Raw genomic sequence first — 23,428 nt, 5'->3', positions numbered from 1 at the left:
AGACACATCACACAGATACACTCACCTGCGCCCTGCATCCCTCAGTCACATCACACACATACACTCACCTGCACCCTGGGTCTCTCAGACACATCACTAATGTACACTCACCTGCGCCCTGCATTCCTCAGACATTCCTCAGACACATCACACACACTCACCTGTACCCTGCATTCATCAGACACATCACACACATACACTCACCTGTGCCCTGCATCCATCAGACACGTCACACACATGCACTCACCTGTGGCCTGTGTCCCTCATACACGTCACACACATACACTCACCTGTGCCCTGCATTCATCAGACACATCACACACATACACTCACCTGTGCCCTGCATTCATCAGACACGTCACACACATGCACTCACCTGTGCCCTGCATTCATCAGACACGTCACACACATACACTCACCTGTGCCCTGCATTCATCAGACACGTCACACACATACACTCACCTGTGCCCTGCGTCCATCAGACACGTCACACACTTACACTCACCTGTGCCCTGCATTCATCAGACACGTCACACACATACACTCACCTGTGCCCTGCATTCATCAGACACATCACACAGATACACTCACCTGCACCCTGCATTCCTCAGTCACATCACACACATACACTCACCTGCACCCTGGGTCCCTCAGACACATCACTAATGTACACTCACCTGCGCCCTGCATTCCTCAGACACATCACATACGTACACTCACCTGTGCCCTGCATCCCTCAGACACATCACACACATACACTCACCTGTGCCCTGCATTCATCAGACACATCACACACATACACTCACCTGTGCCCTGCATTCATCAGACACGTCACACACATGCACTCACCTGTGGCCTGTGTCCCTCATACACGTCACACACATACACTCACCTGTGCCCTGCATTCATCAGACACGTCACACACATGCACGAACCTGTGCCCTGCATTCATCAGACACGTCACACACATACACTCACCTGTGGCCTGTTTTCCACAAATATAAACTCACCTGTATAAATATTGTCACATATTTCCTGCACTGGAGCTTCAGGTACATTTCTTAGCCACTGATCTTTTTTACCTGAAATCCTAGAATGATTTTCACCTAAATAAAATAAAACAAAACATTATTTAAAGTTTCTGTTTCAGTTTTTAACAACCTGTATACATCATATAAAGATAATCAAAGTTTAGCTTTTAAGCTGAATGTCCCCTGTGTGCACTCTTCTGTACGCTACATCCATTAGGTACATCACATCTGTACCCTTCGTCGCTTAAACACGTCACACACGAACACTCATCTGCACACTGTCTCTCAGACAAGTCACACATGTACACTCATCTGCACACTGCCTCTCAGACAAGTCACACACGTACACTCATTTACACACTGTCTCTCAGACAAGTCACACGTACACTCATCTGCACACTGTCTCTCAGACAAGTCACACACGTACACTCATCTGCACACTGTCTCTCAGACAAGTCACACGTACACTCATCTGCACACTGTCTCTCAGACAAGTCACACACGTACAATCATCAAAACATAGATCATCTATTTCCCTGCATGCAAACGATCTCTCTGCTTTCCTCAGCTGCTTTAACTAAAGGTGATTGAAACATCCTAATTGTGACTGTATATCTCATGTTACTGAATGACTTAAAACTCTGCTTATGAACCTTAAAGGGACATGAAATCAATTTTTTTTCTTTCATGATTCAGATAGAGCATACTATTTTAAAAATGTTTCTAATTTACTTCTATTATCAAATTTGCTTCGCTCTCTTGTTATAATATAGTGCTGCCATTTAGTGCTCTTGCAAATGTATAACATTGTTGCAAAACTGCTGCTATATAGTGTTGCACACACGTGCACACTCCTGAGCTTACGTCACTGCTTTTCAACAAAGAAAATAAAAAAAAAGAAGAAAATTTGATAATAGAAGTAAATTGGCTACTTACCTAACATCTATATCTGGATAATCTATAGATCCTAATTAGACCCAGCAACGGCTATTAAGGATATCCTAGTGCGCTTAAATAAGCGTTACATGAAACTAGAGAAATAACGAATCATCTCCAAAATCTAGAAATTATATCTCAGTGCACCGGCTTTTGCCCTTCCCATTGCATTCTTAATTAACACCGCCTGATGTCCGGCTATGTCCCCAATGTTTGGAAAACAGCAAGGGTTGCTCCGGTAAACAAAAGTGGAGATAAAATCCTAGTCTCAAACTATAGGCCAATATACTTACTCACTGTGTTGCCCAAAATATTGGAGTCTACAGCCAACTGTGCAGATTTTACCAGAAGATGGACTTTCCCACCCTGTTTCAATCTAGCTTTCGCCCAAACCACTATACTTTAACAGCTCTCTTAAAAGTGAGCAATTATGTAGACTGGAATGGCATGAGGCGAACAGACTGGAGCTATTTTCCTTGATTTTGCAAAGGCCTTTGATACTGTTGATCACGACATCTTAATACGCAAGCTCAAAGCCTCAGAATTAAATTATAAATAGTTAAAATTGGTTCTGCTCTTACTTATCAGACAGATCTCAATGTGTGTCTATTTCTAACAATGTCTCCAGCGCTCTCCAAGTAACGTGCGGTGTAACCCAGGGTTCCATTTTAGGGCCCTTCTTGTTCTCTATATTTATAAATGATCTTCCTTTAGTTTGCAAAACCTTTAAGTGTACACATGTATGCGGATAACACTATATTATATGCAAAAAAACATCACAACTTGAGGCTGTGTTGCAGGAGGATTTTTTTTAGAGGTCAAAAGATGGATCTGTAAAAATAAACTGTTTCTTAACACTAACAAAACAGTAACAATGTATTTCTCCTACATTGGTGTGTCCGGTCCACGGCTTCATCCTTACTTGTGGGAATATTCTCTTCCCTAACAGGAAATGGCAAAGAGAGCACAGCAAAAGCTGCCCATATAGCCCCCCCTCTGGCTCCGCCCCCCAGTCATTCTCTTTGCCGCTCTGAACAAGTAGCATCTCCACGGGGATGGTAAAGAGTATGTGGTGTTAGTTGTAGTTTTTTATTCTTCTATCAAGAGTTTGTTATTTTAAAATAGTGCCGGTTTGTACTATTTACTCTACAACAGAAAGTGATGAAGAGTTCTGTTTAAAGAGGAGTATGATTTTAGCAGCAGTAACTAAAATCAATTGCTGTTCCCACGCAGCACTGTTGAGCCCAGAGAACTTCAGTTGGGGGGAACAGTTTGCAGACTTTTCTGCTCAAGGTATGACTAGTCCATTTTCTAACAAGACATAGTAATGCTAGAAGACTGTCATTTTCCCTTCTTGGGATCGGTAAGCCATTTTCTTAGACTCATAACAGAATGAAGGCTTATTAATGGGCTATATACTGGTTGACACTATTGTGGGCTAAATCGATTGATTTATACAATATTTATATGTCTTTTGGAGTGTTTTGGAACTTGAAAACACTTTGGGAACGTTTTTTTAATCGCCTGGCAGTCGTTTAGACACCTATTCTAGTCAGGAAGGGCCTTTCACTCTGGTATGCAGAGGGAGGAGGCCTCATTTTCGCGCCTTAATTGCGCAGTTACTTCTGGAAGCAGTGCATGCAGCTTCATGTGAGAGGGTCCTGTGGCCATAAAAAACGATTCTGGAAGGCTTATTTCTGTGGCGAATATCCCCTAAGGAAAGGTGAAGCCGCAGCAAAGGCTGTGGCTGGGACTGTAGTGGGTTTAAGCTGGTAAATTGATCAAATAGCTCCGGTTTGCTCATTTAAGAGGTTACAAACTTGAAATTTGGTGTGCAATACTTTCAAAGCATTAAGACACTAGGGTCCAAATTTGGTAAGGATCGGATATTTCCTTCATAGTTTTTCACACATTCAGAAATAAAGTGTGCTCTGTTTAACATTTAAAGTGACAGTAACGGTTTTGTTTAAAAACGGTTTTATTGCATTTATAGCCTGTATAAGCCTGTCTAACATGTCTGTACCTTCAGATAGAACATGTTCTGTATGTATGGAGGCCAAGGTGGTCCCCCCTTTAAATGTATGTGAAAATTGTGCCATGGCGTCCAAACAAAGTAAGGACAGTTCTATCACATTTAATAAGGTTGCCCAAGATGATTCCTCAAGTGAAGGTAGTGGGGATAGTTCATCATCCTCTCCTTCTGTGTCAACACCAGTTATGCCCGCGCAGGCGACACCTAGTACATCTAGCGCGCCAATGCTTGTTACTATGCAACAATTAACGGCAGTAATGGATAATTCTATAGCTAATATTTTATCCAAAATGCCAGCATTTCAAAGAAAGCGTGATTGCTCAGTTTTAAATACAGAGGATGAGCAAGGGTGCGCTGACGATAGTTTATCTGTTATACCCTCACACCAGTCAGAATTGGCAGTGAGGGAGGGTCTGTCGGAGGGAGACATTTCTGATTCAGGAAAAGTTTCTCAACAGGCAGAACCTGATATTGTGACGTTTAAATTTAAGTTAGAACATCTCCGCGCCCTGCTTAAGGAGGTGCTAACTACTCTGGACGATTGTGACTCTCTGGTCATTCCAGAAAAATTGTGCAAAATGGACAAATTCCTAGAGGTCCCTGTGCACGCTGATGCCTTTCCGATACCCAAAAGGGTGGCGGACATAGTGACTAAGGAGTGGGAGAAACCAGGTATACCTTTTGTCCCACCTCCTATATTCAAGAAAATGTTCCCCATTGTCGACCCCAGGAGGGACGCATGGCAAACAGTTCCTAAGGTTGAGGGGGCAGTTTCTACGTTGGCCAAACGCACGACTATTCCCATTGAGGACAGTTGTGCTTTCAAAGATCCTATGGATAAAAAATTGGAAGGATTGCTTAAAAAGATATTTGTTCAGCAAGGTTTCCTCCTCCAACCTATTTCGTGCATTATTCCTGTCACAGCGGCGGCGTCTTTTTGGTTCGAAGAAGAGGAGACTCCATATGAGGAAGTCATGGACAGAATTCACGCACTAAAGTTGGCTAATTCCTTTATTTTAGATCCCGCTTTGCAATTGGCGAAATTAGCGGCGAAAAATTCAGGTTTTGCAATTGTGGCGCAGAGCGCTCTGGCTAAAATCTTGGTCGGCGGATGTGTCTTCCAAGACAAAATTGCTTAATATTCCTTTCAAAGGTAAGACCCTTTTTGGGCCAGAATTGAAGGAGATTATTTCAGACATCACTGGGGGAAAGGGCCATGCCCTCCCACAGGATAGGCCTTTCAAGGCTAAGAACAAATCTAATTTTCGTTCCTTTCGCAACTTCAGGAACGGACCGTCTCCTAACTCTGCAGCCTCTAGACAAGAGGGTAACGCTTCCCAGGCTAAGCCAGCATGGAAACCAATGCAAGGCTGGAACAAGGGTAAACAGGCCAAGAAGCCTGCTGCTGCTACCAAGACAGCATGAAGGGATAGCCCCCGATCCGGGACCGGATCTAGTAGGGGCAGACTTTCTCTCTTTGCTCAGGCTTGGGCAAGAGATGTTCAGGATCCCTGGGCACTAGAAATAGTCTCTCAGGGTTATCTTCTAGAATTCAAGGAACTTCCTCCAAGGGGAAGGTTCCACATGTCTCGCTTATCTTCAGACCAGATAAAGAGACAGGCATTCTTACATTGCGTAGGAGATCTATTAAAGATGGGAGTGATACACCCAGTTCCAACAGTGGAACAAGGTCAGGGGTTTTACTCAAACCTGTTTGTAGTTCCCAAAAAAGAGGGAACTTTCAGACCAATTCTGGATTTAAAGATTCTAAACAAATTCCTCAGAGTTCCATCGTTCAAAATGGAAACCATTCGAACGATTTTACCAACAATCCAGGAGGGTCAATATATGACTACCGTGGATTTAAAGGATGCGTACCTACATATTCCTATCCACAAAGATCATCATCAGTTCCTAAGGTTCGCCTTTCTGGACAAACATTACCAGTTCGTGGCTCTTCCGTTCGGTTTAGCCACTGCTCCCAGAATTTTCACAAAGGTGCTAGGGTCCCTTCTAGTGGTTCTAAGACCGAGGGGCATTGCAGTGGCACCTTACCTAGACGACATCCTAATCCAAGCGTCGTCCCTTTCCAGATCAAGGGCTCATACAGACATTGTATTAGCTTTTCTCAGGTCTCAAGGGTGGAAGGTGAACGTGGAAAAGAGTTCCCTGTCCCCGTCTACAAGAGTTCCCTTTCTGGGAACAATAATCGATTCTGTAGAAATGAAGATTTTTCTGACAGAGGTCAGAAAATTAAAGCTTCTAAAGGCTTGTCAAGTTCTTCAATCTATTCCTCAGCCTTCCATAACTCAGTGCATGGAAATAATAGGTCTAATGGTTGCAGCAATGGACGTGGTTCCTTTTGCTCGAATTCATCTAAGACCATTGCAACTGTGCATGCTCAGACAGTGGAATGGGGATTATGCAGACTTGTCTCCCCAGATTCAAGTAGACCAGTTAACCAGAGACTCACTCCGTTGGTGGTTGACTCAGGATCACCTGTCTCAGGGAATGAGTTTCCGCAGACCAGAGTGGGTCATTGTCACGACCGACGCCAGTCTATTAGGCTGGGGCGCGGTCTGGGACTCCCTGAAAGCTCAGGGTCTATGGTCTCGGGAAGAGTCTCTTCTCCCGATAAACATCCTGGAACTGAGAGCGATATTCAATGCGCTCCGGGCTTGGCCTCAACTAGCGAAGGCCGGATTCATAAGATTTCAGTCGGACAACATGACGACTGTAGCTTACATCAACCATCAGGGAGGAACAAAGAGTTCCTTGGCGATGAGAGAGGTATCCAAGATCATCAAATGGGCGGAGGATCACTCCTGCCATCTATCTGCAATTCACATCCCAGGAGTAGACAACTGGGAGGCGGATTATTTGAGTCGTCAGACTTTCCATCCGGGGGAGTGGGAACTCCATCCGGAGGTCTTTGCCCAGTTAACTCAATTATGGGGCATTCCAGACATGGATCTGATGGCGGCTCGTCAGAACTTCAAGGTTCCTCGCTACGGGTCCAGATCCAGGGATCCCAAGGCGACTCTAGTGGATGCATTAGTGGCGCCTTGGTCGTTCAACCTAGCTTATGTGTTTCCACCGTTTCCTCTCCTTCCTAGGCTCGTAGCCAGGATCAAACAGGAGAAGGCCTCGGTGATTCTGATAGCTCCTGCGTGGCCACGCAGGACTTGGTATGCAGACCTGGTGAATATGTCATCGGCTCCACCATGGAAGCTACCTTTGAGACAGAATCTTCTAGTACAAGGTCCATTCGAACATCCAAATCTAGTCTCTCTGCAGCTGACTGCTTGGAAATTGAACGCTTGATTTTATCTAAGCGTGGGTTTTCAGATTCAGTTATAGATACTCTGGTCCAAGCCAGAAAACCTGTGACTAGGAAAATTTACCATAAAATATGGAAAAAATATATCTGTTGGTGTGAATCCAAGGGATTCTCTTGGAGTAAAATTAAAATTCCTAAGATTCTTTCCTTTCTCCAAGAGGGTTTGGATAAAGGGTTGTCAGCGAGTTCTCTAAAAGGACAGATATCTGCTTTGTCTGTTTTGTTACACAGACGCCTGGCAGCAGTGCCAGATGTACAAGCTTTTGTACAGGCCTTAGTCAGAATCAAGCCTGTTTACAGACCCATGACTCCTCCATGGAGTCTAAATTTAGTTCTTTCAGTTCTTCAAGGGGTTCCGTTTGAACCTTTACATTCCATAGATATTAAGTTACTATCTTGGAAAGTTCTGTTTTTGGTTGCTATTTCTTCTGCTAGAAGAGTTTCTGAATTGTCTGCTTTGCAGTGTGATCCACCTTATCTGGTATTCCATGCAGATAAGGTTGTTTTGCGTACCAAACCTGGTTTTCTTCCAAAGGTGGTTTCCAACAGGAATATTAACCAGGAAATAGTTGTTCCTTCTCTGTGTCCGAATCCAGTTTCGAAGAAGGAACGTTTGTTACACAATTTAGATGTGGTCCGTGCTTTAAAATTCTATTTAGATGCAACAAAGGATTTCAGACAGACTTCATATTTGTTTGTCGTTTATTCTGGTAAGAGGAGAGGACAGAAAGCTACTGCTACCTCTCTTTTCTTTTGGCTGAAAAGCATCATCCGATTGGCTTATGAGACTGCCGGACGGCAGCCTCCTGAACGAATTACAGCTCATTCTACTAGAGCTGTGGCTTCCACATGGGCCTTCAAGAACGAGGCTTCTGTTGATAAGATATGTAAGGCAGCGACTTGGTCTTCTCTGCACACTTTTGCCAAATTTTACAAATTCAATACTTATGCTTCTTCGGAGGCTATTTTTGGGAGAAAGATTTTGCAAGCCGTGGTGCCTTCCGTTTAGGTAACCTGACTTGTTCCCTCCCTTCATCCGTGTCCTAAAGCTTTGGTATTGGTTCCCACAAGTAAGGATGAAGCCGTGGACCGGAAACACCAATGTAGGAGAAAACAGAATTTATGCTTACCTGATAAATTTCTTTCTCCTACGGTGTGTCCGGTCCACGGCCCGCCTTGGCTTTTTAGTCAGGTTTAAAAAATTTTCTTTCTATAAAGTCACCACGGCACCCTATAGTTTCTCCTTTTTCTCCTAACCGTCGGTCGAATGACTGGGGGGCGGAGCCAGAGGGGGGGGCTATATGGGCAGCTTTTGCTGTGCTCTCTTTGCCATTTCCTGTTAGGGAAGAGAATATTCCCACAAGTAAGGATGAAGCCGTGGACCGGACACACCGTAGGAGAAAGAAATTTATCAGGTAAGCATAAATTCTGTTTTTTCCTGGTAAAACATTTTTATAAATAAATACATTTCCTGGTCTGCAACTTCTGACATATTTCTTAGCCACTGATCTTCTGTTTGTTCCATGTTATATTTAATGTTAAAGAATCACTATTTACAGTGTGACTGGACCTGGGAGCTTGTACCCTGAGGTGAGGTCCAGAGCAGTCCTGCCGTGCTGCACACCCTTCTCCAAGTGTCACCAGAGAACTCCAGGGACCAGCGTTACTGCTGCTTTTAGTGATACTTGGCTAGCAGCCCTATCTGCAGTAATTAAGCTCTGTAGTGAAATAAGCTTTAACTCTCTACTGTATGCTTCTCTGCTGGTCTTTCACATGTATAATAAAAATATTAAAGTACAATGCCCCTTTAACTTGCAATATACAGACAAGACATACAGATAAGCAGCTTTAAAAATCATATAGCGCTGTGGGAACAATACAGCACTAGTATTCTAACAGCCCCTTTACCTGACATAGGGACATTACATCATTATTATTTCAACAGAACCCATAGCTGGTATAGGAACGATACAGCACCAGTACTCCAACAGCCCCTATACCTGACATGGTGACAATACAGTGCTAGTATTCCAACAGCCCCTATACCTGATCTAGGGACAATGCAGCATTAGTATTCAAACAGCCCCTATACCTGAAATGGGGACATGCAGCATTAGTATGCCAGCCCCTATGGCAGACATGGAGACAATACAGTGCTAGTATTCCAACAGCCCCTATACCTGATATGGGGATAATACAGCACTAGTATTCCAACAGACCCTATACTTCATATGGGGACAATACCACACTAGTACTCCAACAGCCCCTATACCTGACATGCGGACTATTCAGCACTAGTTTTCCAACAGATCGATACCTGACATGGTAGCAATATAGCACTAGTATTCAAACAGCCCTTATACATGAAATGGGAACAATGCAGCATTAGTATTCAAACAGCCCCTATACCTGCCAGCCCCTATTGCTAACATGGAGACAATACAGCGCTCATATTCCAACAGCCCTTATACCTGACATCGGAACAATACAGCACTAGTACTCCAACAACCCTTATACATGAAATGGGGAAAATGCAGCATTAGTATTTAAACAGCCCCTATACCTGCAACCACCTATACCTGAAATAGGGACATGCAGCCTTAGTATTCCAACATCTCCTATACCTGACATGGGGAGAATATATCACAAGTATTCCAACAGCCCCTATACCTGACATGGAGACAATACAGTATTAGTATGCCAACAGCCCCTATACCCGCCAGTCCCTATTGCTGACACGGAGACAATACAGTGCTAGTTTTCCCAACAGCCCCTATACCTGATATGGGGACAATGCAGCATTAGTATTCAAACAGCCCCTATACCTGCCAGTGCCTATACCTGAAATGGGGACATGCAGCCTTAGCATTCCAACATCTTCTATACCTGACATATGGACAATTCTCACTAGTATCCCAACAAACCCTATAGCTAACGAGGGGGGGCGGAGCTAGCAGCCTAACTGTGAGGACGCATTCACAGAGAGCTCCGCACTAAAAGCCACTAAAAGTCAATCAACTAACTTATACTCAGACAAAACCTCTGACCTGTTGTATTCTGAGGGTCAGCTTTTATATACCCAGACTGGTTGGTCACTTTTAATCGATCAACCGTGCCAAACACTGACCGGACCGACCTCTTCTTCCTGCAGCGCTGATCCAGGTAGAAACTGAGGCAGGAGCTGATCAGACGGCGATTGAGAAACGGACAGACCGGGTACCACTGACCATCATCTCCGGAGGGTCGGGGCTCCGCTCCGGAGAGTGAGTAACACAAGAAGTGCCCCCAGTGTACCCTCCGACTGGCGTTAGATAGAAGCCCTCTTCCTCACCATACACCGGACACCATCTGGGACTTAGACACTGCTACCTACCCCTCCGAGTACCTGAAACCTCCAGAGGACCAGGAATTAGCCCGCACTCCCACTTACATTTCCCGGGCCGTCCTCCAAGCAGAGGGAATTTACCGATAACGGCTGCAGGGAAAGTGGTGCGAACGGCGGCCATTTTACCTCCACCTTCAGGCCGCAACTGCTGCACGCCTAGCCTGTAGATCCAAAGTGACACTCGGGGACTGACTCGACTCTTGGGGTAAGATTGAAACACTCCGTTAACCCTTTCTGCACTACTGAGCTCATTAGGATACATCCAAATAGCATTACCCCACTGACACTCCAGGGAACGTTAATTCCAGCATTTCTTTCCCCTGTGACAGCACTTAGAGCTCGTCCTGCAGAGCTATCTACAGTATTTCAGGCTACATAGGTAAAGGCTCATTCCTAGAAACATAAGACTGTGAGCAGCCTCCTTTCTCGCCCAATGTACAGCCTCTTACCTACAGCCTTTGTAAACAGCAGTTAATGGTTTCCTATTGTGCAGCACACACAGAAAGATAGTGATACCATAAACAGCCAGTGGATTATTAAGGCTCCATCAGGGATTATCTTGCACGCCAGTGCTATTACACCAAAAACCACCTAACTTCCACCAAGCAGAGACGCTGCAGATAAACAAACCAACTGTGACCCTGCAAAGGATTTGATACCCCAGGCCCCAACTTCATCCCCTACCTATCACTATTACGGTACTAAAACTAGAGACTACCCTCCTGTTACCGCACAAGATACTGCAGATATAATTTATACTTGGGAAAAGTTTGAGCAACCTGAGAAGTTTAGTTGGCCTTTCTACCCTTTATCTGACCTCCACGGGGTCCAGCCATCATTTCATTTCTACCACCAGCGTAACCAGCAGTGCAGGACAAAGCTTTTTGCTAGTAAGACCCCTAGGCCACGTAGCTCTCAGGAGGACATATATTTTCCTTTAAAAAGCAAATCTTTTAACAGCATGTAACTAAACCTCAAGTGTTTGTGGCCCCGCCGGTCAATGTCTCTTTATTAACATATGTGAAACAAGCAGGCCCTCCACAGTGATATATACGTGCCAATAAAAAAATCTTGTATCTCAAAGCAACAGAATGTCGCAAGCCTACAAAAGGAAACAGAAGCCCCAAGCCACACCAAAGAGAACTGTTGCTGATCACTTTCAGCACCGTGCTAGCGCCCTCCAACCGGGCTCAGAGGATGAATACTCAGATGCCGGGAGTGCTTCAGACACTCAAACTAGATCATTACTGAAACAGAAAGCGACACAAGTCCTGGGAGCGTCCGATAGTCCCAATAATAATATGATAGAAGCCATCCAGTCCCTATTATCCTCACACCATGACTCCCTGACCAAGAGATTTGACAGGTCTCATGCGGATTTAAAGAGAGATATTGGCCTCATAGGGGAGCGAACAGACGCGCTCGAGCGCAAACAGGAAGACCTAGCAATAGATCACACCAACCTACTCGGCTATTCTCAGTCTCTAGCCATTCAAATCACAGATCTAGAGTTAAAACTGGCAGATCTAGAAGATAGATCTCGCCGGAACAATATTCGCATCAAAGGCATCCCGGAATCAGTGCTACCACAGGACCTAGAAAAATATCTCCAGGGACTGTTTGAAGCAGTACTGGGACCTGCAACAGGCTCTGAAACCCTTATAGATAGAGCCCACCGGGCCCTTAGAGCTCGCTCTGCAGATGGAGGCCAACCAAGGGACGTCATAGCGAAGCTCCACTACTACACTTACAGAGAAAAAATATTCAGAGCTCTAGCCAGAGATAAACACCTGCCTGAAGAATATGCCGGTCTGCAAGTCTATCCTGACCTCTCCACCCACACACTGCAGATTCGCAGACACTACCAGCCCTATACAAAAATACTGAGGGAGAAAGAATTAAAATACAGATGGGGTTTCCCAGTACGCCTCTTCATTACCAAAGATGGCCAGCAATATATGGCTTCCACTCCACAACAAGCCCGTGAATTACTCCAAAAATGGAACTTACTCCCTGCTGACGGGGAGGATCACTCTTCTGCCCCGGGACCGACTTCTGGACTAAGAGCATCGGCTCCACCATGGAAACCTTTACCACAGAGACCCCCTAGCACTACTGGACATTCTAATGAGATCTTCAAGAAGCACAGAAACCCTACTGGCCCACACCAAGACTCAGACCCATAGAGAGCCTGCTTTTATGTGCTATGTTCTACGTTTTCTGATTTTTACTACCTCTGTTGAACCTCCTGAGAGAAACCACCAACTCATCACAGGAGGGAACATTCCCCAACCCCTGATGGTCTATCTTATGGACTGAAAGGAATGAAGATGGGTGAGATCTAAGCTATTGTATAGTGTAATTTATCTGTTTTCCTTTGTTTTTCTTTTTGACTACATGAGCATTTATAACAGACTTTAGATATGTTCGTTTTTTCTGGTTCTCATATTACTGTTCACATGTCCACTATTATGGTTTATTGCTACAATGGACGCCTACCATGAACCCTCATGTGTGTCTTGCCACTGCTTTTCTATACAATGGACACTTATTAGAGACTTTAAACATGGTTGCTCTTTTCTTTTATTGTCCATACATATACTGTTATCCATTATATAAGCTATGGGAATTGACTAGGTTTGTCTCTTGGTATTGAATCACATACTTATCTCAGATATTACAGAACCGAATTATACACTTAAAAACATTGAATACCCCTAAACTCACCTACCTGACCACCCCAGATACCCGAGCATGACGGAAGTTGAGCTTAGACCAAACCTACCCCTAAATAATATGACCATCTCTCCAGAGAGGATCTACCATTGACTGACTTTACCCTACGACCAGACCATGTTTGAACTCTCCCTGTAACACCTTACCCTCTATAGTGACTACTGAGACATTTTGTTTCACTCTCTTATGGGCCCAACATTAGAAGGTTGTCCCAACCCTGCTGAGATCTCTACTGGCAGATCTTGGCTAATGCGGTTCACTGACTTTTAGCTAGCGACCCATGGTCTAGTGAATCATACCATAATCTTAGTCCCGAATGTCCATACTACCATTAGGGAGAACTTAACTATATGACACACAGAGTATATTATTAGACGGGAAAAGTTTAGTGATACCTAGCAGGGGAGTGGTGACTGTGAAGTTTTTAATCATTGGATGCTAGACTATCAAACATAAACCACAGCTCCTCCTATTGAAATTGAAACTGTAATTAATGTTTTATTAAGAGGTTTACAGAGTTAATTGTTATCTTATATATGACATGCATGTCTCACATATGTATCTTTAGCTTTACTTTCTTTCTTTCATCTTGGCTATTTCTATTTCTCTCTCCTTTTTCTTTTCTCCTCTTTACTCCTTCTTACATTTGGCTCCAAATCGGCGGGGCCATGAACCCCTCTCCGCTTAGCTCCCCCCCAATTCATCAGTTGTGCCCCACTGGCATAGACCAGTAGGTGCACTCATTGCGAAAGTGTAAGATCACCACTTTCAGCCAGTTACTGAGGCTCTTTAATTACTACATACTACTTCTCTCGGTCCAGAACTTCCCACGGGCCCCTAGACCCCACTACCAACGCCCAGACGTCTATAATTCCTAACTAAGAACACATTTGCACTCCAATTAACCCAAGGAGTCTCGCCCACACCCCCAAAATGATCCCTATACGCATAGCCACGCTAAACGCGCAGGGTCTTAACTCTCCCACTAAGAGAAATCTATTACAGCAATATGTCCTGACACACAAGGTTCACATTCTGTTCCTGCAAGAGACTCATTGGATGGGGGAGCCCCGTGTCTCCGGGCTCTCCCAGCACTACCCAGTCTGTGAAACTGCTTCTAACCTAGAAAGTAAAAATAAAGGAGTTGCCATCTTGATCAGCAGGGAACTATCATTTAACTTGGAGTATGTCGAAAGAGACAGTGAGGGCAGATTTTTGATCCTCATCTGTTCACTCAATAACTCAATATTTACGTTAGTATCATTGTACGCACCCAACTCCAAGCAGATCCCATTCCTTCGTAAACTTTTAACACACATAGATCAGATTAAGAGGGGACACCTAGTAATAGGGGGAGACTTCAACATGGTCTGGAACCCAACCATTGACAAACAGTCCTCTGTTGCAATACATTCTGAGAGAAACACTTCCTCTACCTCCAATGCCTTTCGAAAACTTATATACCAACATAACCTCTATGACGCCTGGAGGTGCTTAGCACCCTCAGTGAAAGACTTCACGCATCATTCAAAGGCCCATAACTCGTACTCCAGACTGGACTATATATTCTGTGACTCATGGTCCTTAGACCAATTCGTCAACCCCAACATTAGACCATGCACGTGGTCAGACCATGACATGGTCTACCTAGACTTCACTAAGCTGCAAGCTTTCACTACCAGACCCCCATGGAAACTCTCGGAGCAATGGCTATCTGAAACAGAACTGCCTGCACTCCAAAAGACAGTACAGGAGTTTCTGTCACATAATGACTCAGGACTCACTGATATCACTATGGTATGGGCCGCCCTCAAAGCATATCTGCGGGGACACTTTATAAAAAAAGCAGCCAGATTACGTAAAGAGGCTGGCCAACCCTTAGCGAAATTATATGGAGACCTCCGAACCCTAGAGCAGGAGAATAAAACAAGCCCAGACGCCCAGATAGCCCTTCAAATAGGACTTATCAGAGACGAAATCTCCAAAAGAGACTTGTCGCGGGTCCAGGAAAACCTACACAAGCTCAAACAGCTATATTACCATAAGGGCAATAGAGCAGATAAACTCCTAGCCAATAAGCTCCATAAGCGCACGCTCCAGAAACGGATACCCTGCATCTCAACGAGTAACGGTGTAGTATATTCCCCTAAAGAAATAGGATCAGCTTTTCGCTGATTACTACTCCTCCCTATACAACATTGGGGACTCGAAAGCAACTAGCGACCCTACACATGTTAGTATCTCCAGGTTCTTGGAGAGCTTGCCTGTACCCACCCTATCTGAAGACTCCAGGGCCGAACTGGAACGACAGTTCACCTTAGCCGAAGTCAAAGGAGCTATAAAAGATCTAGCTCCCCATAGGGCACCCGGACCAGATGGGTTCACGGTCACATTTTACCGAGAGCTCTGTCCAATCATATCTCCGGTACTACTTCGACTGTTCCAGAGTGTAGCGACTAGAGGCGCTTTTCCGGCAGAATTTCTAGAAGCGAATATCACCACTATTCACAAAGAGGGTAAAGACCCACTATTGTGCTCCAGTTACAGACCCATATCGCTTATTAATGTAGACGCCAAAATATATGCCAAAATATTGGCAAACCGATTAGGGAAGCACCTGCACACAGTTATACACCTCGACCAAGTAGGCTTTGTGCAGGGGAGACAGGGAACTGACAATACCCGACGCCTCTTAAATATATATTCAGAGGCAATGGACATGGGACTCCCTATACTTACCCTGTCACTTGACGCCGAGAAGGCCTTTGGCAGGGTTAGATGGGCCTACCTATTCCAGACACTTTCAGCGTTTGGCGTGCCAGATCCGTTTATCACCGCGACTAAAGCGCTGTATTCAACCCCAACGGCAGTTGTTAGGGGAGTGGGATTCTGCTCCCCTAAACTTACAATTAGCAATGGAACCAGACAGGGGTGCCCTCTCTCCCCTTTACTGTTCGTTCTAGCTATCGAACCCCTGGCAATTGCAATTAGAGAATCGACATTGATTCACGGGGTGCAGATGCATGACATCCCTCAAAAGCTTGCACTCTTTGCCGATGACCTTACGGTCTTCCTCTCGGACCCAGTAGATTCTCTCCCTTCCTTGATGGCCCTTTTTAAACAATTTGGGGACATCTCCTATTATAAATTAAATGTGTCCAAAACGGAGGCTTACTCCATCAATATTCCGCAGAATGAGAGAGATGAGATCCAGCGCCTCTATTCATTCAAGTGGTCCTGCCAGGGGATCCGCCACCTGGGAGTCTTTCTCTCACATAAAAAGACTGCGGTGATCAAAGAGAATTTTGAAACACTGCTAGCAAAGGTCACCTCAGAAATTAATTCAAAGAGATATAGCGATGTTTCCTGGATGGGCAGGGTAGCAGCCCTTAAAATGATGATTCTACCAAAGCTCACCTACCTATTTCGTTGTATTCCGATACCAGTCCCGGGGGCGCTGTTGAGGAGGTTCCAGACCCTCTTTAACTCATACACCTGGCACGACAAGAGACCCCGGGTGGCGGCACATATCTTGCAACAGCCAATAGAGAGAGGAGGCCTTGGCCTTCCCAGTATCAAAACATACTACGAGGCGGCTATGCTAACCCATGCTACAGCATGGGCTCAGGCCCTCCCTCCAACGAGATGGAGGGAACTAGAGCAGGCGTCGCTCCCGGCATACATCCTCTTGGAGGATCTCCTTTGGTTACCCCAACACTGGCAAACCATGATCCATGTCGCGAATGATATCGTGAGAGGGTGCCAAGATGCTTGGACTAAGCTGAGACACAATAAACTAGTGTCTCCACACCCCTCACCAATACACCCAATAAGAGGTCTCTTGATAGGGCTACTTAACTCAAATCTCAGCTCATGGGTTACTACGGGACTAAATTCTGTGAGAGACTTCTACAAGAACGGACAGCTACTGACCCACAAAGACATGGTAGACCTACCCACATTGTCCTCTAGACATCAATTTGACTTACTAAGACTCCGCACTCTAATGAGATCGTGGGGCTTTCTAGATGACACACTAAGAGACCTGACTGTATGGGAGACGCGGTGGACTACTAATATGCAGCTACACAAACCACTTTCGGTACACTATCATTGTCTTTTAGAGGAAGGGACTACCCCAAAAACAGTACACATGAATGCATGGGAAGAGGAACTATAAGCTACATTCCCGGCAGAAAGCTGGGACAAAGCCATTGAACTGACGAAAAAGGCGACCCACTGTATCACTATTTACGAGCTATATTTTAAAGTGATAACCAGATGGCACCTGGTGCCCACAAAATTAAGGAGACTTTTCCCAGAACATTCACAGCTGTGCTGGAGGGAGTGCGGGGAGCTGGGATCCCCCATCCATGTCTGGTGGACCTGCCCCAAGCTAGCGACTTATTGGCAGAAAATCGGTAAGATTTGTACAGAGCTGGAACTGACTCAGGCCCTGAACCCAGCCCTAGCCATCTTACACTTAGACATAGACAGGCTCCCCAAAGCTAAACAAAACCTCTTGATCTATATTCTCATGTCTGCTAAACTACTTATAGCCAGAAACTGGAAAAAGAGCCAGCCCCCCAGACTACAAAGTGTAATTGAAAACGTGAACTACCTCAAAAATATGGAAAATTATGTTGCTAAGGAGAGAAGGCAACTGAGTAATTATTGCGTTATTTGGGAACCCTGGGACTCTATGCTATCTCACGCGACCCCCAGTTCTGGAACCTAGACACTAAGGGGAGGGTAGAGAGATGAGAACACACCCTCTCCAAACACCTTCGTCTGTGGCCCATATATTGACTTTTTGCTCCCTCCCGTATCTGAGACCTGTGATAGTAACCCAAAGCTCTACTTACCAGATAGCAAGCGGAGAGGGGTCGGAGAACCCCCTATCACATTTGGAGCCTGAGTCATAACATACAGAGTAACACTTTGCTGATTGAATGCCTCTTTTTGACTGGATTGTTGGTTTTAAGGATTACACCTTTGTAAACATATGCTATATACCTGTATACCTTTAAAATGCTCATTATATATACATAAGGTGACCTCTGTAAAAACGAGGATTCCCACACAGGAAGACGCCCCTATTCTTGTTACTTGACAGCAATATCTGAAACCTGTACATAAGAATATTCCTTTCGTACTTTGTTAAACGTTGACTTTGCTTATATTCATGTTTGAGAAAGGCTGTATGTTAAAAGTATATCCTCAATAAAAATATTTATTTAAAAAAAAAAAAAAAACCCTATAGCTAACTTAATGACCATAAAGAACTAGTACTCCAACAGTCCCTATACTTGACATGGAGACAATGCAGCACTAGTATTCAAACACCCCCTATACCTGACATAGAAACAATACCCACTTGTATCCCAACAACCCCTATACGTAACATGGTGACAATACAGCACTAGTATTCCAACAGACAGGACATACAGATGGTTACAATACCATCTTTCACACACTAATGTTTATCATCTGCTCGAGTAAGCAAGCTAAAAATAGAAAAAAAAATCTCGAAAGGTTCCCCTGACACGTGTTTCGCAATCACACTTCCTCAGGGGGAGTATCCCGTGTATCCACAGCTGATCAGATCACAATATTAATGATTATACTCTGGCAGATATAAATGACAGCAGCTAGGGCTTGGGTGTCAATGTGATGAGGAGAACCAAAAAGTAGAAATGTGACAACAGTCAGTGAGTATTTATCTATATTGCACTATGATACTCACTGTCTGATTGAGATGACACCCTGACTAATATATTATGTACAGTTTTTACAGACAATAAGCTATAAAAGCCAGGCAATACCCCATAAAGAGAAGACACGTTTCACACGTGCACTTACCTTCATTGTCGCTGTAACACATTTCCTGCATTGGCGCTTCCAGTTGACACATTACACTCAGATCTTCTGTTTTAACATCTACGTCTGTATTAATGTCATCTGTCAGATAATTTAATGCAGAAAATATTTAAAAAGCAACTAATGTTTCACATACTAATGGGTACTTAATTGCCATATACAATATTTGGGGCATATTGAGATCAATAACATTAAAAATGTACTTGTATTAGATTTAAAAATTCAGATATTACATTCAAATATTTAAAAAATTTGGCAAATTTGAAGGTATGAGTATGAAGCATATACACCAAAAAACATATATTTCAGAAGATAAATGTACATTAGGGCTGCAACTAACTATTATTTTCATAATCAATTAATCAGTCGATTATTTTTTCGATTAATCTGATTAAAAAAAAAATATTCCTAATCCACATACTGAGTGTTATAAATATAAACTTCAGACTAAAACTTTACATTAGCACAACTGTTTGTCTAACCGGCAGGAGGACACATTTTTATAATCAAGCAAAAAAAAACAAACACTGTTTCAAAAGATGTAGAACTACAAAGAGGTAGGCTATCACTGTTAAAGGGACAGGAAACCCCAACATTTTCTTTCATGATTTGGATAGAACATACCATTTTAAACAACTTTCCAATTTACTTCCATTATGAAATTTGCTTTGTTCCTTTGTCACCCTTTGCTGAAGGAACAGCATTACACTACTGGCAGCAAGATGAACACATCTAGTCAGCCAATCACAAAAGACAACATGTGCAGGCACCAATTAGCAGCAGCTCCCACCAGTGTAGGATATGTGCGTATTATGTTTCAACAAGGGATACCACAAGAACAAAGGACATTTGAAAATAAAAGTGAATTTAAAAGTGTCTTAAAATCGGAATCATGCAAGTTTAATTTTGACACTTTCCTATCCCTTTAATAACATTCAGTTATTCGCTATCTCAGAAACTTTGCATTCAAATGCAAAAATTGACAACATGACCACATGCTCCTGGTACATATTAGAATTAAAAATATAAAAAAAATCAACAAGAGTCAAAAGCACTAAGGACTATATATATCAATGACAGGACAAAGCCTTACACATTATCTATACAGTACATATAATCAGCAATAGTAAGTGATCTGCTAATAATTGTGCAAACAGATAATAGTGTCCATCAATTCAAATAACAAATCCCATCAATCTAGGGCTAGGTATAAATAACAAGCTCAGCACTATATCATGCAAAGCATAGTCCCAAATCACCTGATGTAATATAAACAATCCAAATGACTTGTATTTTATTTCTGTTCTGAAAAGTAAATGTCTGTAGACGTCCTTTAGACTAGGAGCATAACCATAAAACACAATATCATGTACAAGAGCTCATTGGAGTGAAGCAGCTGGTGCCGTGCACAGACCAACTAATTGTAAACCAACTAATAGATTATGAGATTCGTTGACAACTATTTTCATAATCGATTATTATCGATTAGTTGTTGCAGCTCTACTGTACATATTATAATCTGATTAAAAAATGTTCCACTAGTCATCAATCCAAAAGGATAATCATATTGCAAAGTACCAGTTGCCAATTTATTCCTATATTAAATCACATATTTATTAATGTCCAAAATTACTGAATTCACAATAAAAAAAAGAGAACATGATTTGATGAACTAGAGGTTGAGGAGAAGGGATAGAGAGGGCACATATGTGTATCATTTACATGAAGCAAAGTGTAAGAAAAAAACTAAATTTATGCTTACCTAATAAATTTATTTATTTCTTGACACAGTGAATCCACTGATCATCATCAATTACTGTTGGGAATATCACTCCTGGCCAGCAGGAGGAGGCAAAGAGCACCACAGCAGAGCTGTTAAGTATCACTTCCCTTCCCACAACCCCCAGTCATTTGACTGAAGGAAAAGGAAAGAAAGGAAACGACACAAAGTGCAGAGGTGTCTGAGGTTTATATATAAAAAAAAAAAACTGTCTGAAGAACAGGGAGGACCGTGTACTCACCATGTCAATAAAGAAATTTATCAGGTAAGCATAAATTTTGTTTTCTTTCTAATGACACGGTGAGTCCACAGATCATCATCAATTACTGTTGGGAATCAATACCCAAGCTAGAGGACACAGATGATAAGGGAGGGAGAAAGGTAACCTAAACAGAAGGCACCACTGCTTGAAGAACCTTTCTCCCAAAGGACGCCTTGGCCGAGGCAAAAATGTCAGATCTGATAAACAGTTGCCTCATCTTGAAGGCCCACGAGGAAGACACCGCCCTGGTGGAATGAGCTATAATTCTCTCAGAAGGCTGCTGTTCAGCCGTTTCATATGTCAAACAAATAATACTTCTCAACCAAAGACAAAGAGAAGTGGCAGTAGCTTTCTGACCTTTACGAGTCCTAGAAAAGCAAACAAACAAAGCAGAAGACTTAAGAAGTCCGTTGTAGCCAGCAAGTAGATTTTAAGAGCACGCACAACGTCTAAGTTGTGTATTAGACGATCCTCATGAGAGGAATAGGACAGAGAAAAGGAACAACAATTTCCTGCTCGAAACCACTTTAGGAAGAAAAAAAAAACTTGGTACGAAGAACTGCCTTATCCGAATGAAATATGAGAAGGAGAATCACACTGCAAGCTGAGAATTCAAAACTCTCTGAGCAGAATAGAACATGGAAATAAAGAAAATCTTTTAAGCTAAAAATTAAATATCAGCGGAATGCAATGGCTCAACCTGAGCCTGTTGCAAAAACAAAAAAAAACAAGGAAAGGTTCCAACAGGAACAACTGACTAAAATATAGGCCTGAAGTAACCAGGGCCTGACAAAAATACACATCTGGAACATCCGCCAGACACGTGTAACGAGAGAAATGCAGAAATTTTACTTCGCCAGACCCTAACAACCCTTCTCCAGACCCTCCTGGAGAAAAGAGAACATCCTAGGATCCTGACTCTATATTCAAGAGTAACCCTTGGAATCTCCCCCCTAAGGTACTCACGTCATACCCTACGGAAAAATACCAGTAACAGGCTTGTGATCCGGAATCAAGGTTACAATGACCACTGCAGAAAAACCATGCATAGACAAAACTAAGTGTTCAAAACACCAAACAGAAAGTTTTAGCTTATACAAGTTTGGATGAAGGAAGGACCCAAATCGGAATGTCCTTCCCTCAGGAACAACCTTCAGGGAGGAAAATATTACATCCCAAAGGCTGCATATTAGGACAGCTTGCTGACCTCCAGACCTCTAGACATATCTAGGAAGCTAGACGTACTTAGACAAGGGTTAATCTGGAGAGATCAGAAAGAGCGCCCGGATAAAAGGTCTGACTTCTCAAAAAGTCCGCTCCCAGCATTCCCTCCAGGAATAAAAAGGAAAACATCAATAGTGAGCGTCCGCCCACTCTAGATTCCTCCCAGGTGGTTTATGCCAACTACTGAGGAAAAATTGTCCAACTAGAACCTGAAAAACCAGGTTAAGGACAACTGATCAACAGCACATTGCATATCGATCTAAACTCCAAGAGGAATGGAAAAACAGACTCCTCCCGAGTCCATAGTCCCAAGCTCAAATGGCTGGCAACCGTGACACTATCATCCAGGCAGGTCTGCAGGGTAAGAACCCTGACTCTCCTAAGAAAGCCTGTCTCCTAAGACGGATTCACCCCGTATAACTATCCGAGCATGCGTAAAAGTAGAACTCTCGGATGGAACGCGCAAAAGGATGATGTCCAACAAAAAGACCATCAGACCATACCCTTAAGCCACTGAAGGCCCAATAGAAATGTATAAAGAGGCCAGATGGAAAATCCTTGATTTTCTGACCTTCTGTCAGAAAAAGGTTCAGGGATAGGGAAACTATTATGGTCCCTAAGAAAAACTACCCCTGTAGTTGGAACAAGGAAACTCTTCATATTCACTTCCCATCCATGGGAACAAAGAAAAGACAACAAGATCCCTGAATGAGAGTCTGCTTGATGGAAGGACTGCGCCTGAAACAACATGTTGACCAGGAAAGGCGCCAAACTGAAAGGGTTTGACAGAATGACAAAACTCAGGAGCTTGAAGAGACACTT

General features: G+C 43.4%; 1 protein-coding gene across 1 annotated transcript in view; it reads right to left on the bottom strand.

The window, feature by feature from the left end:
* The window catches only part of LOC128657428 (zinc finger protein 41), a 108,566-nt gene that overhangs the window by 40,129 nt on the left and 45,009 nt on the right, over positions 1-23,428 (bottom strand). The window contains exons 7-8 of the mRNA XM_053711780.1: positions 19,323-19,421; positions 1,011-1,106 (exon numbers count right to left, since the gene is read on the bottom strand). Of these exons, the coding sequence (XP_053567755.1) occupies positions 1,011-1,106; positions 19,323-19,421 (195 nt within the window). The remainder of the gene's footprint in view (positions 1-1,010; positions 1,107-19,322; positions 19,422-23,428) is intronic.

The sequence above is a fragment of the Bombina bombina genome, chromosome 4, assembly GCF_027579735.1.
Source record: "Bombina bombina isolate aBomBom1 chromosome 4, aBomBom1.pri, whole genome shotgun sequence".
Classification (NCBI taxonomy): domain Eukaryota; kingdom Metazoa; phylum Chordata; class Amphibia; order Anura; family Bombinatoridae; genus Bombina; species Bombina bombina.
This window is presented reverse-complemented; position numbering and strand designations above follow the sequence as displayed.